A 17,764-nucleotide genomic window follows, 5' to 3' on the forward strand; every position below is an offset into this window, starting at 1 on the left:
GGAACTTTTGAGAGAAGCAGAGAGAACTGTGACATGTTCTCCCTCCTGCTGGACAACATTAGTCATCATGTGTGCAATTTAAAAAGCACAGACTCTTTCACATGTGTCAGATATGTCCCAGAAAACACATATGTCATATGTGTCCGAGAAAAATCGGTTCTTATGTTCTAGAATAAGTTATTGGTCATAATACAGAAAAAGGAAATCTGAAACTCAGATTAAAAGTTCTATTTCAATCCGTATAGGTAATCGAGCTGATTTTTTTATTTAGGAGAATCTTCCTGCAGTGCCTATGTTTGATCAGAATTAACCTCACTCTTCCTATGGTGTCTCTGAGGAGGGCATTGAGTGAGGAAAGTGAAATGCAGGAATATGAAATGATTTGCTTTATAATCACACCACTAGCCTGTGAATGAGTGTGAATTGTTAGTAAAACATTTTCTTTTTGCAGTACTGGGGATTGAATTCAGAGGTTTCACATTGACCAACATTCCCCTTTTCTGTATTTTATTTTGAGACAGGATCTCACCACGTCCCTAAGTTGCCCAGGCTGGGCTTGGACTTGCTGTCCTCCTGCCTCAGCCTTCTAGAGGTCTGGGCTTGATTACAGGCGGGTGCCCCCAGGTTCAGCTGTTAGCAAAACCCTTTCCCCTACTGCAGGAGAGTCTGACTGTGCATTCCCTACTCTGTAACTTTAAAAAGCAACACGAAATGGCTTTTCTTCAACTGGAGGGCCAAGGCCTCACTGCCCGTGTGCACCTCATGGGCTGGTAAATCCCTGCGGCATTCAGGAACTGTGAATGACAGGTACCGTCAGGGGCGTTAGGCTTTGGCTTTCCTGGGGTGTGGTCTCTGGTGTGGACACTGTGCGTGTGGATTTACTGTGGAACACACAGGGCTTTTCAGAACACGAAGCTTCCTCCTCAGCCCGGCGGGGCAGAGTCTCCAGTTGCTCTGTGAGTTGCTCTGTGGACTGCGATTAGTACTCGTTGATTGCCCGAGGCCCAGTTCCTGGCCTCCACACGGAATCAGTGCGGCCCATGGCTGCCAACACCTCTGATAGTTCCGCTGAAGTTAAGGGTCCTTCGAGCCAGTGTTGGGTGATGAAAGTGGACTTGGAATGAGCCTTCTCCAAGTGCTTTTCTGCGTCCCACAGCCGCATCTCCTCACTGTCACTGTGCTGTATTCTGCCGTGGACGTACTCAGCTTGTCTGTTGTGTGTTTAATGTGCAGTGCTCTTCTGGTGTTGTGTCCTGGTGGCTGATGACAGGCTGGTGGGGTTACTGCTCTGGCACTGATGCACAGCTGAGCTGCCCCACTTTTCCCTCTACCTTTAACCCAAGTTTTTCCCAGGAAGTCGAAATGAGAGCTCCTCAGTGAACCCTGGGAGCCGCTGTGCTATACAGCGGGTGTCAGGAGAGCAGTTCCCTGAGCTGTTGTTTCTCCGCAGACAGCCTCCGGTGGGGGAGTCGCACTGGAGGGCGTTGCTGCAGGACATGCTCACCGTGCAGCAGAGCGTGTACACTTGCCTGGATCCCAGCGCCTGCCATGAGGTAACTGCGCCTGGGCTGCCTTCCACCCGGGTCTTCCAGCCTGCCCTCCGTTGGTCCTGAGGGACCTCTGTTGGTCCTAGGGGTGCTGTAAGGTCTCTGGAGTCCATGATGCGTGCTTTTCAGTTTGCGGACTTTCATGTCCACCCTCCTCCTCCCTGTTTGTTTATTGCAACAGCATGAATTTAGCGGTTGACCTTCAGCTAGCAAACTCCTGGCTCCTCTCCCTTCCACACTGTTGCTGGTCGCAGAAACTCGTTTCATCAAACAACTTGGTTATTATGTCTGAGAAGAGTCTTCCAAATCTGTCTTCTCTTCTTTCATCTCTGCTAAATCGGACTGGTCCTCTGCTTGCTTTCCTGTGTCCATGCAGCTTCTGATTTCAGAACTCAGCTTCTCACTGTGCTCACAGGACACTGCTGTCATTTCATGGAATCTGCTTCGCCCTGTCCTTTCCTAGCATGTCATTTACACATATGTCCCTTCCATGAGATTGTGAGCTGCTGGTAGGCTTTATCCTGTCCTGTCCATCCTCAGGGCCTCAGCGCATAAATAAACTGGGATTTGAAGGGCAGTTTAGAAATGCCTGTCACTTGACAGGTCCTTTTGTATATGGTAATCTACTCAGTATTTTGTAAGGTACGTATATAACCCATAAGTTACTTATGGTTTCTCTGGGGAAATGATCCAGCTAACTCTTTTTTTTTTTTTTTTGGATCGAACTCGGGACCTTGCACTTATGAGGCAGGTGGCGGAACCACTGAGCTAAATCCCCAGCCAGCTAACTCATTTTTAATGAAATACAATCTAAAAGAGACCTGTTATTTGAATTTGCTTGTCAAATAAGCCAGGCACAAAACTATATTGTTGTGAAGGTAGTTCTCTATTTTGTGAAATTGTTTAGTTTTTAAATTACAGGTGATTTTAACAAAAGAACAATAAGAGGAGAGGCTGTGGAGAAATGAATGGTTTATATTTCAATATCAGGTTTTAAATGCTTGAATAACTGCATTGTTCGTAGCAAGGATTAGTCTCAGAGGTATTCAGCTGCCAGTAACTCCCCCTTTGCACCTAGCTGTCTCTCTATAGCAGAAGTAGTTTCTTTTGTTTTTGTTTGTACATGAGAATGGCATTATTTTGGTACTTTCTTAATTCTGACTGTAATCCTGACTCTGATTGAAAAATTGGCAGTGGGTATATTACACTTGAGCCAGCTCTTGTGTGCAGTAGTCTTTCAAAATCACTTGACATATTGCATTAAAAATATTTTAGTGCTTTTTGTTAGGTTTGGTATGTTCATGATATCTGTCCAAAAGTCTCCGTCTTTCGAGAGCACATGTAAAAGCCTAACCCTTTGAAAATATTGTAGAAGACAGTAGCATAGATTCAGCAGACGTAAAGTTCTAAGCAGCCTTTTCTTATCGTTTAAACTGTTATGTTCTCTTACCTCCTTTTGGTTTTTTGTGCTTGGAAAATAATAGATAAGCTCAGGGGCATAACTGAAAATGTTAGGTACAGCCTGTGGGACAGATACCGGTATGCATTTTAGCAAGAGCTGGTAAGGTTAGGGCTAGTAAATCGTGTTTCTCAGTGTCGACCTTGGCTCTTCATGGCTTCTGTGAATAAGCAGAGTTATGCAGGGGAGCTATGCTGTGCATGTCCCTGAGTTAGACTTGGAACAGGCTGTTTTCATCTGTTACAATGAGTTTTATGGTGATATCTCTTAAATATGTTTATTGCTTTTATCCTTACTGGGTATCTCAATAAAGGCTTGTTTAAAAACGGAAAATGCCCCCTGCCTCAAGAAGTGATAATGAGAGTCCTATGAGAATTGGGTGGTCTTCTTAATTCAGAAGAAACTCTTGCTTTTCCCTGGAATTTTATTTTTCATTTCTCCTGTTTTTGTGCTTTCCTCATTAACTTGTGGAGTAACAGGGAAAAGCGTTCCTGGAAAATTCCCATACTAATTATTTATAACACTAGTAGTGTAGGCTTAAGAGGCTCACGTTCTTTAATACCTTTCTTGGTTTTTTTTTTTTTTTTTGGTACCGGGGATCGAACTCGGGTCCTTGCGCTTGCGCAGCAGGCGGTGAAACCACTGAGCTAAGTCCCCGGCCCTTTAATACCTTTCTTTTAGAGTAAGTACATAGGTGGTGTCAACCAAAGAATTAATTTTATGTGGGGTGTGGTGGCACAGGCCTGTAATCGCAGCTGTCCCGGAGGCTGACGTGGGAGGGTTGCAAGTCTGAGCCCAGCCTGGGCAGCTCAGTGAGACCAGGTTTCAACATAAAGAGGGCTGAGGAGGCAGCTCAGAGCAAAGGCCCTCGGTTCAGTCTCTAATTCTGCCCCCCAATAATTTTATAGTAATTGATGCTATTTCTTGCCAAGTAGAATATGATATTTTCATGAGTATCTTACATCAGCGTCTCTCGTTTTATTTGAGGTGATTTTCAGTGTTCAGGTTGGGGAAAAACTGAGTGTTATAAGGCATGTTACAGCTTCAGTGATTAGGTGCAGGTATAACTTTTGTAGCTTAGCTGTTTGGTTGTTAAGACTGAATTCTGCTACTTCAGTTGTAAATTATATGTATCAGATTGAAGGGTTTCTTTTAGAGAACTGAGTGCTTGGTTTCGGCAGAGTAGAGTAGGCCCCCTTGAAGGTGGGATAATACATCTAACAGAACCTGTTTTTACTGAATATGAATTTTAGGTACTTGACTCAAGTATTCATTTAACTCCTTAAAATAATATGCTTTAGTTTATCCAGTGAGATTATTCTTTCATTTTCCTCAAAGATGACTTTATTATTGAGGTGAGAGTCATACAATACAGACCGAGCTGTTCCACAGTGTGCACTTCACTGGTACTTAGCGTGTCCACAGTGTTAGGGGACTCCTGCCTCTCCTCTGGGATGGGTGGATTTTCAGAGCCCTGCTGAGACACAGCCTTCCCTCCTGCCTCCTCCCTCCTCCTCCCTCCTCCCGGTGTCCTCTCTTGCAGATCTTCACCGAGAGCCTGCTGTGCTCCAGTCGCCTGGAGAACGTCCAGCTGGCCGGGCAGCTGATGCACTGTCGAGCCGGCTTGGCCGACCCTCCAGCCAGCGCTGCCCAGAAGGGGAGGCTGCAGTACCGGGTTGGCTACGAGAAGAGCGTGGAGCTGGTCCTGGCCGCCAGCAGGGAGTACTTCAACTCCTCCACCAGCCTTGCGGACAGCTGCATGGACCTGGCCAGGTAGGCACCCTCCTCTCGCAGGAGGGGCAGTGGCACCGCACTCCCTGCTGACTGAGGCGCTGTAGAGAGAACCGACAGCTGTGGGTGGCGTGCAGCTTCCTCATGACTGCTCCTCCAGCTGCTCTCTTGTGTTCTTTCAAGGATCCATCCTGTTGCAAGGGGTTTGCAGGGGCCTCTCTGGTCCAGCTGTGAGTGCCGTGTGCCTGTGTGAGCCGTGTCTGTCCCCTCTGGAGCCGGCCCTCCGTTTGTAGATCTCACTTGGTGGCAAAGCTCAGCAGCCGCTTCTGGGGGCACCTGTGAATGAATTTTTAGTTTACACATTCGGTCTCTTTCCTGGACTGTTCTGTGAACTCGCCCTTTTTAACACAGGAAAGAAGGTGTGTTCAGGATCTGAATGTTCATAATCAGTTATGCAAACTCACATTGATTTTTTCAATTTGTTCATGGTTTGAAAGTAGTTTTTATAAGTTTCATTTTTATAAATTAGAAGGGTTCAGTAAATATTGGTAAAAAAATCATCTCTGTAATGAATCTTAAAAACCTCAAAGTTTCTGCATTGGTCCATTTTTCACGATTGTAATGAAATACCTGAGGCGAGATACTTATGAAGAGAAGAGGGTTTGAACTCATAGTTTTGGACGTTCTCTCAACTGTCAGGCTTTAAATTTCTGCCCAGTAGACATGTGCATGTACACATTTTCTTTTCAAACACCTTTCTGATTTTTGCTTATTCTTTTCTAGGGTGTTTTTACTATTGATTCTTAGGGCCTTTTCTTAACAGCAGTGTCAACATTGACTTGTCTTTCCAACTTTATTCAGAATTTAAAATTTTTCAATTGCTGCTCTTTTTCTTATTCTGACTTTTTTTTTTTTTTTTTGTACCGGGGATTGAACTTGGGTCCTTGAGCTTGTGAGGCAGGCGACGGAACCACTGAGCTAAATCCCTGGCCCCTTATTCTGACTTTTGTGGTATCCTTTAATTTTTAAGACCATTAAATTATTTCTTATTGTTTCATAGTATTTAATTATTTTTCACATGTAAATTGTAGTCCCATTGGAATTTATTTTGATAATAGTTGTGGTAGTGATGTAGATTTTTTAAAATATTATTTTATTGGTACATTTTAGGTATACAGTATAATGACATTCATCATTGGAAATTTGCACCTTTACATAATCTCTCTTGGTTCTTATTTTCCCCCCTGCCCCTGCCCTCCCTTCAACCCCTCCATCCCTCCCTATTAACAAAGATTTTGTTTCCATTTTTTCATTTTCTCATATTAATTCCATTCCCTTCTTTCTTTTCCCCTAGCCCCCCACTTCTCCTTCCCCTTTGCCCCTTTTCTTCCTATTTCACATTATCTATTTTACCTTTTAGTCCTTATTTACACTTTCAGTTTCTCACACTAGAGAAACTATTCAGTATTTACACATGTGTGTCCTATTTATTTCACTTAAGAGTATCGCCTCAATGTGTCTCCATTTAGCTATAAATGTCTCTAATTTCTCACTTTTTATGGCTGGGTAGTACTCCATTTTATAAAAAAACCACGTTTTCTTTATCCATTCTCCAGTTGATGGGCAATTGGGCTGTTTCCAAGTTTTAGCTATCACAAACTGTGCTGCTATGAACATGGGCACACATACATCACTGTGATATGATTCTTTTAATTCTTTGGGGAAGATCCCCAGCAGTGGAATAGCAGGGTCAAATGGGACTTCCAGTCCTAGTTCCTTGAGGTATCTCCATACTGATTTCCACAGTGGTTGCACCAGTCTACACTCCCACCAGCAGTGGAGCAGGGTTCCTCTTTCCCCACAGCCCCGCCAGCGTTTGTTATTGGTTGATTTCATGATAGCAGTCATTCTTTCTGGAGTGAGGTGGAATCTCAGCATTGTTTTCATTTGCATCTCTAAAATGACCAGTGATGTTGAGCATTTTTTCATATGTTTATTTGCTATTTCTACTTCTTTGTATGAGAAATGTCTGATCATTTCAGATGCCCATTTTCAGATTGGGTCTTTAAATTTGGGAGGTCTGATTTTTTTAAGTTCTTTATAGATTCGACGTAGTAGACCACTCTCTGAGGAACAGCAGCAGGTGAAGATTTTTTCCCACATTATGGGTTGTCTCTTCACACTGTTGATATTTTCTCTTGCTGTGTAGCAGCTTTATAATAAGAAGAGATCCCACTTGTTGATTGTTTGTGCTAGTTCATGGGCAACTGAGGTTTTGTTCATAAAATGTTTTCTACACCGATGTCTTCAAGAGTTCTACTTAACCTCTGTTCCAGCCAATTCAGCGTTTTTATTTTAATATTTACATCTTTAATCCATTTCAATTTCAGTTTAGTTGCATGGTGAGAGATATAGGTCTAGTTTTAATCTTTGGCAAGTTGAAACCCAATTTTTTCAGTAGCATTTATTAAAGAGGCTATCTTTCCTCCAGTGAGGGTGTTTGGCTTCTTTATCGAAGATGGGTTGGCTGAGTGTGTCTGGAGTTGTTTCTGCATCTTCTAATCTGTTCCAGTGGTCCTCAAGTCTGTTTCTTTGCCAGTACCATGCTATTTTTATCACAGAAGCTTTGTAGTATAGTTTCAAGTTGAGAGTTGTCATACCCCCTGCCATGTCTCTGTTGCCTAGAATTTCTTTTGCTATACTGGGTCTCTTCTTTTTCCAAATGAATATTTGGATTGTTTTCTCAAGGTCTGTGAAGTATGCTGCTGGGATTTCAATTGGGATTGCATTGAATCTATATAGCAGTTTTGGAAGTATGGCCATTTTCACTATATTGATCCTTCCTACCCAGGAGCAGGGGATGTCTGTCCATTTTCTGATATCATCTTCAATGTCTCTTTTCAGAGTGCCACAGTTTTCAGAGAAGAGGTCTTTGATTTCTTTTGTTAGGTTGATTCCTAGGTATTTCAGTTTTTTGGATGCTATTGTGAAAGGAACTATTTGCTCTGTTTCTCTCTCAGTGAGTCTTTTATTTGTGTAGAGGAAAGCTATTGATTTTTGCGAGTTGACCTTGTATCCAGCTACTTGACTGAATTTGGTTATTAAGTCTAGAAAACTTTTGGTGGAGTTCTTGGGGTCTTCTATATAGAGTATCATGTCATCTGCAAATAATGACAATTTGACTTCTTCATTTCCTATCTTTATTCCTTTTATTTCTTTCTCTTGTCTAATTGCCATGGCTAATGTTTCCAAAACTATATTGAACAAGAGTGGTGATAGTGGACATCCTTGTCCTGTTCCTGATTTTAGTGTGAAGGATTTCAGTTTTTGACCATTTAGTATGATATTGGCTGTTGGTTTTTCATAGATGGCCTTTATCAGATTGTAGTAGAGACCATCTATTCCAATTTTTTGTAGGGTTTTCATCATAAATGCGTGTTGGATTTTGTCAAATGCTTTTTCTGTGTCTATGGCGATAATCATATGGTTTTTGTCCTTGGCTCTATTGATATAGTATATTACATTGATTGATTTCCATATGTTGAACCATCCCTGCATCCCTGGGATGAATCCCACTTGATCAGGGTGTATGATCTTCTTGATGATCTTCTGCATTCTGTTTGCCAGTATCTTCTGAAGGATTTTTGCATCTATGTTCATTAGTGAGATTGGCCTATAGTTCTCTTTATGAGTTGGGTCTTTCTCTGCTTTGGGGATCAAGGTGATGCTTGCTTCCAAGAATGAATTCGAGAGTACTACTTCCCTTTCAATTTCATTGAAGAGTTTAAACAGTAGTGGCAGTAGTTCCTCTCTAAATGTTTTGTAGAATTCTGCAGTGAATCTGTCAGGACCTGGGTTTTTTTTGGTTGGTAAGTTTTTAATTATGTTTTCAATTACATTGATTGATATTGGGTCGTTTAGAATTTTTAGGCCTTCTTCGTTCAGCTTTGGTAATTCATACGTATCTAGGAATCTGTCCATTTCTTCTGTGTTTTCCATCTGATTGGCATATAGGTTTTGGAAGTAGGTATGGATGATCCTCTGGATTTCTGCTGGGTCTGTTGTAATTTCACCCTTTTTATTCCTAATTGCATGGATTTGGGTCTTTTCTTTCCTTTTTCTGACAAGGTTGGCTAAGGGTTTGTCAATTTTGTTGATTCTTTCGAAGAACCAACTCTTGGCTTCATTGATTTTTTGTATCATTCTCTTAGTCTCCATTGAATTGATTTCTCCTCTGATCTTTATAATTTCTTCCTTTGTATGAGCATTGGGTTTGTCCTGCTTTTGTCATTCTAGAAGCTTGCGGTGCAGCATCACGTTGTTTAATTGGACTCACTCCGTTTTCCTAATATGCGTATTCACTGCTATGAATTTCCCTCGTAAGACAGCTTTCATTGTGTCCCATTGATTCTGATATGTTGTATTGTCATTGTCATTTAATTGAAGGAACTGTCTGATTTCTTCTTTAATTTCCTCTGTGACCCATTGGTTATTCAGAAGTGTGTTGTTCTATTTCCACGTGTTTATGAAATTTTTTGAGTTTCTTTTGCTATGGATCTCCAATTTCATCGCACTATGGTCTAATAATGTACAGGGGATAACTTCAGTTCCTTTGCACTTACTTAAACATGTTCTATGATTGAGTATGTGGTCTGTTTTGGAGAATGACCCATATGCAGCTGAGAAGAATGTTTATTCTGATTTTGTGGGGTGGAAGACTCTGTAAACATCTGTTAAGTTCATTTGTTCAAGAGTTCGATTGAGTTCTAGTATTTCATTACTTATTTTTAGTCTAGTTGATCTATGTATTTGTGACAGTGGGGTGTTGAGGTCCCCCACTACAATTGTATTAGTGCATATATGACTTTTCATGTCCGTTAGTATTTGTTTTATATAGTTGGGTGCACTAGTGTTTGGTGCATAGATATTTATGACTGTAATCTCTTCCTCTTGGATTCTTCCCTTTACAAAGATGTAGTGTCCTTCTTCGTCTCTCTTAATCAGTGTTGGTTTGAAATCTCCTTGATCTGCCAAGAGGATAGCTACTCCTGCTCTTTTTCGGGTTCCCGTGGCATGGAGTATTGTTTCCCACCCTTTAACTTTCAGTCTATGAGTTTCTTTTTGAATTAAGTGTGTTTCTTGTATGCAGCATATTGTTGGATTTTGCTTCTTGACCCATTCTGCCAGTCTGTTTCTTTTGATTAGTGAATTGAGACCATGAACATTGATGGTTATAACTGAAACGTATTGACTTGTCATTTCCATGACTTTTTCTTTTTGTTGGGTTCTCCCGCTTTACATTTAATTTCTTGTCATGTCAGATGGGTTCATTCTGCTTTGCTTCCTGGGGTTGTGATCCTCAATGTCTGCTCCTAGGATATTGTGTAAAATTTTTTGGAGTGCTGGTTTGGCATTCACGAAGTTCCTAAGGTGCTCTTTGTCATGAAAGTACCTTATTTCTCCATCAGTTTTGAAAGATAGTTTTGCAGGGTACATCATTCTGGGTTGGAGGCTGTTTTCTTTTAGGGCTTGGAATATGTCACTCCAAGCTCTTCTTGCCTTGATGGTTTGTGTTGAGAAGTTGGCTGTAATTCTGATGGGCTTTCCTTTGTATGTGATTTGTTTCTTTTCTCTGACTGCTTGTAGAACTTTGTTCTTCTGTTGTGTTTTTGGAATCTTAACAATTATATGCCTATGTGTAGATTTTTTTTTGATCAAGGCTATTTGGAGTCGTATATGCCTCACCTATCTCTATGTCAAGCTCTTTTCCCATGCTTGAGAAGTTTTCTGCCATTATTTCTGTGAAGAGATTTTTTTATGTAATCTCCACTCTCTCCTGTTTCTTCCTTGACTCCAATCAGTCTTATGTTATTCTTCTTTGCATCATCTAACTGCTGCTGGATTGATTTCTCATGTTCCCTTATAATTTTGAAGCAATTTTTCTTTTCCTGGTCACTAATTGTAATCTTATCTTCTATATCTGAAATTCTGTCCTCACACTGGCTCCTTCTGCTGTGTAGACTTTCAGTGGAGTTTTTCATGTCCTGGAAATCTATTTGCATCTGTTTTATGGATTTCATTTGTTTCCTCTGTTAGGATTCCATTATGTTCCTGAGTGCCTCTGTAGATTTATTAATCATGTCTTGCACCAGGGGCACAATTTCTCCTGTTATCTGAGAAATTATTTCTGATTTCATTTTTTCCAGATCCCCTTTTGTTGCCAGTTCAGTGGGTCCAGGTGGTTAAGTATCAGAGTGTTCTATCTCATTTCCCTTTGGGGTTGCTGTAGGTGATCTGGAAGTCTGGTTTTGAGACTTATTTACTTGTTTTCTCATTTTGACTGGGGTGGGGGGCTGTTAGGGCCTGCACAGATTACCTCCTCTGAGGTGGGAGAGGTGGGCCAGGGGCCGGGAGCAGTGGTAGGGATGGTGGCCCAATAGCCCTTTCCTGTGGGCTGGGAGCAGCGTGGAGGTTGGTGGCCGGGAAGCCCCTTCCTCTGGACAAGGAGCAGTGGGATGGTGGCTCAGAAGCCCCTACCTCTGGGCCAGGAACAGCGGGACTCAGTACCTTGGTCTGGTGGTCTGGTGTCCTCTGTGTCTTTGTAGTGTGGAACCAGGTGGCTGCAGGGTGATTCGGTGTCTTCCGTGCAACTCAGGACCTCGGTAGGGCATGCACAGACCTTCCTGTGTGCAGTGGGCTGATTCGGTGTGTTCTCACAAGTAATGTTTTACTGTTTATACCTTTTTACACCTTGTTTTCTTCACGTGTTCTAGTTGTTTTTCTGTATGCACACATATAGACCTGTTTCATTCTTTTCTGACAGTTACAGAATATTCCATTTTCTGACTTCATAGAATTGATTTAATTAGTTGCCAATTTCGTGTATTTTTTTCCATTTTAAAAACTCTCTGGGTGTCTGTAATAGTATGTCTGTGTCTTTGAGCATTTAAGACCCTATCTGTAGAAATTTCTAGAGCTGCAATTTTTGAGTTTAGAGATAAGTACATTTGAATCTTGATAGAAACCACACCTGAATCAGCAGTGTCTATATGAGTACATACTCAACTGCTTTAAATGTTACGGGTCTGCAGAAGCTAGCCAGGCCTAGATCTGTCAGGCCTCTCAGTGCCTTCCTGGCCCCTCGTACCATCTTCTTGTCATCACTGATTTCTGTGTCCCTTGCTCTTGCCGCCTGTTTGCTGTCTTTCTAGTCTCATGATCCAGCGCTTCTCTACCTTTCAGAAAATAAGTTCATTCATTGGGTAAAATTGTATTCACTGTGCTTTCTCTGATCTTTTAAAAGAAAGTTGGTCAAAGCACTCCTTAGGCATCATATATTCTTAATTTAGCCAGTCTCTTTCTCTGTGGTTTACCTCTGGATTCTTTCTGTTCTCCCTGGCAGTTCTTAAGTCATTGCTTTGTTTCTCTGGAGGGACCAAATTGAGACAGAATCAAGACATTCCTGTTTTTCCTAAAAAGGAACCTGAATCGATCCGAATTCTGTCTTTTTAAAGAAGTTGTTTCTAATACAGTCATTGCCTTTGCCTTCATCAGTAAAAAGAGCACTAACCGAGGTCTGGTACTGTCACACCGTGTCAGTGTAACTGCAGTCAGATCTCTCCGCTTCCCTGAACTTCCACTTTGGCTTCCTACAAAAGCTGACATTGATACCTGCTTAGACTTGCCTTGAGGATTAAGTGAGATAAGAAAAAGCAGGAGGAATACCTGGAATGTAGTAAAGTTTAGATAAATATGTGTTGGATCTTACGTTGTTGAATATAGAACAGATACTGGTTGAACATATGTTATTGCTTCTTTTTCAACAGTTATCTCATGTCTTGCAGGTGCTGCTTACAGCTGATAGCAGATAGGCCCACTGCCATTCAAGAGGAGCTCGACCTAATCCAGGCTCTTGGGTGTCTGGAAGAGTTTGGGGTAAAGATCCTGCCTTTGCAAGGTGAGTTTTCTGCTTAGCATTTCATTGTTAGTAACTTATTTGTAGCATTTTAAGCAAGTATATATAAGGTGACTTAAATCACTAGAAAATTAGTCATACCACTCATGCAGTTTTGGACCTCAAATCTTATAAAAATTATGAAGATCATTCAGAGTGATTAAAAAGCATTTGCAGTTATTCTAAACCTGAGCTTATTCTAATGTTCCCCATCAAACATTTATTTCACTGTACTTTTTAATCACAGAACAATCTGGAGCACAGTGTAACTTTAGGTCTACCTTATCTCTTGTTAAGTTAAATCATCACAGCTTTGACTTTGTGGGTGTGTGTGCATGTGTATGCATTTTAGCTCTTGATACACAGCATGGTTGAAAATATGGTGAATGTTTAAATTTTTAAAAATTTTATTACAGTAAAAGACACATTGCCATGAGTCCCCCTCAAAATCCTCCCGTCACTTTGAACACACTCATCCCATTGTCCTTGCCACTACCTGCAGCAGCTCTGGAGTCCTCTTTCCTGAGGGTCTTTAACTGCACTGTCCTGGCTGCCTCACTGTCCTGGATGGATTCAAAACATCTCCTTTCCATGATCATTTTGACTTTGGGGAAGAGCCAGAAGTTAGTCACATAGTGCTATAAATAAGGTGGACGAGACATAGCGTCATGTTTTTTTGTTGTTGTTGATGGCCTTAACATTAGGATAATCGTGACATCATTTCATGATGCCCCCAGTTACAGGTATTTCTGTGTCTTTTTCTTGTAGTACGATTGTGCACTGACCGGATCAGCCTCATAAAGGAATGTATTTCCCGGTCCCCTACGTGCTACAAACAGTCTGCCAAGCTTCTTGGCCTTGCTGAGTTGCTAAGGGTTGCAGGTAAGGCTTTTGAATGCTAAGCTGCAGGATCAGTGTCTCTGTCACTCCTGACATCATCCTAACCAAACACGAGAGCTCAGAAATGCATCCTTGTGCATGGGAGGATGATCTGGCTGCGACCCCTGTCACTCCATTGATCGTCAGGGATGATTCAGCTGATCTGGCTGGCTAGGTGGTTGTTTCCTTCCTCCCTCACTGCTCCATGTGCATCCCTCCTGAAGCTGCACCTGCTGTTGAAGAGGACGACCACCCCCGATAGAGGGGGACCATTTCCTGGTGTATGAGTAGCTGTGTTCCCCTGCTAGAACCTCCAAGCAAGCTCTCAAGAAATGCGTCCTTTGGGCCAGGGTTTGTGTTCCCTGGACAGAATGGCATGTTCTAATGATGTGATCTGGGCCGTATTTCTGGGATGAAGGATATTTGCCAAAACCATGGCGTGGAGGACCCCCCCAGGGCTGGGGCCTGGCAGGCTCAAAGGAGCCCACCTAGCATTTATTCAAGGAGTTGGTCTTTGTCACCACTCTGGACCACACTTAATTCCCAGTTTCTAAATACCAATTGGATCTTTAAGATGAGAACTATTGCATTGTGTATTACGTTCATCCACTTACTTCATCTATGAACCCTTTTATAACTTTTCTTTTAAAGCATGGGTTTATTCTGTTTCTCTTACCTTACTAATATCAAGACCTCTCTGATGGCCATAGTCTACTCTGTTTTTGGATTTTTAGATTTGCGTATTTTAATTAGGAACTGATATTAATCATTGATCTCTTCAGAGCCTGAGGTTACTTCCATGGACAGTAGGTAGGTTGAAACGTCAGAGTTGCTGTTAACCTCTTGCCCTCTAAACCTTTAAAATCAGTCTATTCCATGTGTTTTATTTTTTAATTAATTTTAAACTCGCTGCTAATGAGCTCTTTTATCAGTTGCTGATGCCACAAGGATTAAGCGTTGCCTATGTTTGTAGATGAAGACCTGGAAGAACGACGTGGGCAGGTTCTGATCCTGTTAGTAGAGCAGGCCCTTCGCCTCCATGACTACAAAGCAGCCAACGTGCACTGTCAGGAGTTGATGGCCACAGGTGAGCTGCACCTGCTGAGCACCTTGCTGGTGTCCTGTGTGCATCTGAGTAATGAAAAGGTGGGTTCTGAAACAGCTGGCTTGACTGCAGGCGCAGCCGCATTTCTGCTCGAGACACACTTTCTCAGCCTGACAAGTATGTATGCGGGGTGCTTAGACATTAATACTGTAATGGGCCCAGCCATTCTATTTTATTATTTGTTTATTTGTTTTTGCTTAAATTCTTCTATTGGTACATTTTAGGTATACAATACATTTACATTTTTCATTGGGTGCTTGTACCTGTACATAATGTATCTTGGTTCTAATTTTTTCCCCATTCCCTGTGCGCCCTTCCCTATTTACAAAGACTTTGTTTCCATTATTTCCTTTTCTGATAATTTTTCCTTTCCCTTCTTTCCTTTCCCCTTCCCCTCACATCACCCCTACCCCTTTGGACCTTTTCTTCCTATTTCAAATTATCAGTTATTCATTTTAATCATTTTTATCCTTATTTACACTTTCAGTTTCTCACACTAGAGAAACTATTTGGTATTTACACATGTGTGTCCTATTTATTTCACTTAAGACTATGGCCTCAATATACATCCATTTAGTTATAAGTGTCTCTAGTTTCTTATTCTTTATGGCTGAGTAGTACTCCATTTTATAAAAAAACCACATCTTCTTTATCCAGTCTCCAGTTGATGGGCACTTGGGCTTTTTCCAAGTTTTAGCTATTACAAACTGTGCCGCTATAAACATGGGTGCACATATATCACTGTGGTATGATTCTTTTAATTCTTTGGGCCCGAAGATACCCAGTAGGGGAATAGCTGGGTCAAATGGGACCTCTAGCCCTAGTTCTTTGAGGTATCTCCATACTGATTTCCACAGTGGTTGCACCAGTCTGCACTCCCACCAACAATGGAGAAGGGTTCCTTTCTCCCCACACCCCCACCAGCATTTGTTATTGGTTGATTTCTTGATAGCAGCCATTCTTTGTGGGGTGAAGTGGAATCTCAGTGTTGTTTTCTTTCTTTTTTTTTTTTTTTGGTACCGGAGATTGGACTTGGGTCCTTGCGCTTGCAAGGCAGGTGACAGAACCATAAGTGTTGTTTTCATCTGCATCTCTCGAATGACCAATGATGTTGAACATTTTTTCATATATTTATTTGGTGCTTTTACTTATTTGTCTGAGAAATGTCTGGTCATTTCAGATGCCCATTTTTGAATTGGGTCTTTATATTTAGGGAGTCTGATTTTTTTCAGTTCTTTATATATTCTAGATAGTAGACATTTGTCTGAGGAACAGCTAGTAAAAAAATTTTTCCCATATTGTAGGTTGTCTGTTAGCTCTGTTTGTGGTTTCTTTTGCAGTACAGAAGCTTTTTAATAAGATGAGATCCCAGTTGTTGATTCTTTGTGCAAGTTCCCATGCTACTGAGGATTTGTTCATAAAGTCTTTTCCTATGCCAGTGTCTTCAGGAATTCTACCTAACTTATCTTCCAGCAAGTTTAGTGTTTCTGTTTTAATATTTAGATCTTTAATCCACTTCGATCTTAGTTTAGTGCATGGTGATAGGTATGGGTCTAGTTTTAATCTCTGGCAGGTTGAAATCCAGTTTTTCCAACCCCATTTATTAAATAGGCTATCTTTTCTCCAATGAGGGTGGTTGGCTCCTTTGTCAAAGATGAAGTGGCTGAGTATGTCTAGAGTTGTTTCTGCATCTTCTAATCTAGTCCACTGATCCTCAGGTCTGTTTCTTTGCCAGTACCATGCTGTTTTTATCACAGTAGCTTTGTAGTATAGTTTCAAGTTGGGGATTGTGATACCCCCTGCCATGTCTCTGCTGCCTAGAATTGCTTTTGCTATTCTCGGTCTCTTCTGGTGGTTGAATTTTTGAATTGTTTTCTCTAGTTCTATGCAATATATTGTTGGAATTTCAATTGGCATTGCATTAAATCTATATAGCAGTTGTGGAAGTATGGCCATTTTCACTATATTAATCCTTCCTACCCAGGAGCAGGGGATGTCTGTCCATTTTCTGATATCATCTTCAATCTCTCTTTTCAGAGTGCCATAGTTTTCAGAGAAGAGATCTTTGATTTCTTTCGTTAGGTTGATTCCTAGGTATTTCAGTTTTTTGGATGCTCTTGTGAAAGGAATTATTTGCCCTATTTCTCTCTCAGTGAGTCTGTCATTCGTGTAGAGGAAAGCTATTGATTTTTGTGTATTGACCTTGTAACCAGCTACTTGACTGAATTTGGTTATTAAGTCTAGAAGACTTTTGGTGGAGTTCTTGGGGTCTTCTATATAGAGTATCATGTCATCTGCAAATAATGACAATTTGACTTCTTCATTTCCTATCTTTATTCCTTTTATTTCTTTCTCTTGTCTAATTGCCGTGGCTAATGTTTGCAGAGCTATATTGAACAAGAGTGGTGATAGTGGACATCCTTGTTTTGTTCCTGATTTTAGTGTGAAGGATTTCAGTTTTTGACCATTTAGTATGATATTGGCTGTTGGTTTTTCATGGATGGTTTCTATCAGTTTGAGGTAGAGACCATCTATTTCAACTTTTTGTAGGGTTTTTGTCATAATGCATGTTGGATTTTGTCAAATGCTTTTTCTGCAACTATGGAGATAATCATATGGTTTTTGTCCTTGGCTCTATTGATATAGTGTATTACATTGATTGATTTGCATATATTGAATTATCCCTGCATCCCTGGGATGAATCCCACTTGATCAGGGTATATGATCTTCTTGATGATCTTCTGTATTCTGTTTGCCATTATCTTATGAAGGATTTTTGCATCTATGTTCGTTAGTGAGATTGGCCTATAGTTCTCTTTATGAGTTGGGTCTTTCTCTGCTTTGGGGATCAAGGTGATGCTTGTGTCCAGGAATGAATTTGGGAGTATTGTTTCCCTTTCAATTTCACTGAAGAGTTTAAACAGTAGTGGCAGCAGTTCCTCTCTAAATGTCTTGTAGAATTCAGCAGTGAAGCCATCAGGGCCCAGGCTTTTCTTAGTTGATAAGTTTTTAATTACATTTTCAATTTCATTGGTTGATATTGGGTTGTTCACATTTTTTAGGTCTTCTTCGTTCAACTTTGGTAATTC

The 17,764-nt window shown here is 41.1% G+C and overlaps 1 protein-coding gene across 3 annotated transcripts in view; it reads left to right on the forward strand.

The window, feature by feature from the left end:
• Positions 1–17,764, forward strand: part of Nbas (NBAS subunit of NRZ tethering complex) — a gene marked incomplete at its 5' end in the record, with an annotated part of 266,027 nt that overhangs the window by 124,782 nt on the left and 123,481 nt on the right. For all 3 annotated transcript variants that reach the window (XM_087199614.1, XM_087199615.1, XM_087199616.1), the window contains 5 exon segments: positions 1,451–1,553; positions 4,550–4,779; positions 12,582–12,694; positions 13,460–13,573; positions 14,544–14,657. In XM_087199614.1, coding sequence (XP_087055740.1) covers positions 1,451–1,553; positions 4,550–4,779; positions 12,582–12,694; positions 13,460–13,573; positions 14,544–14,657 — 674 coding nt within the window.

The sequence above is a fragment of the Heterocephalus glaber genome, unplaced genomic scaffold (assembly GCF_053883595.1).
Source record: "Heterocephalus glaber isolate CG9 unplaced genomic scaffold, H.glaber_assembly_v1.0 deba00001724, whole genome shotgun sequence".
In the NCBI taxonomy this organism is placed as follows: Eukaryota; Metazoa; Chordata; class Mammalia; order Rodentia; family Bathyergidae; genus Heterocephalus; species Heterocephalus glaber.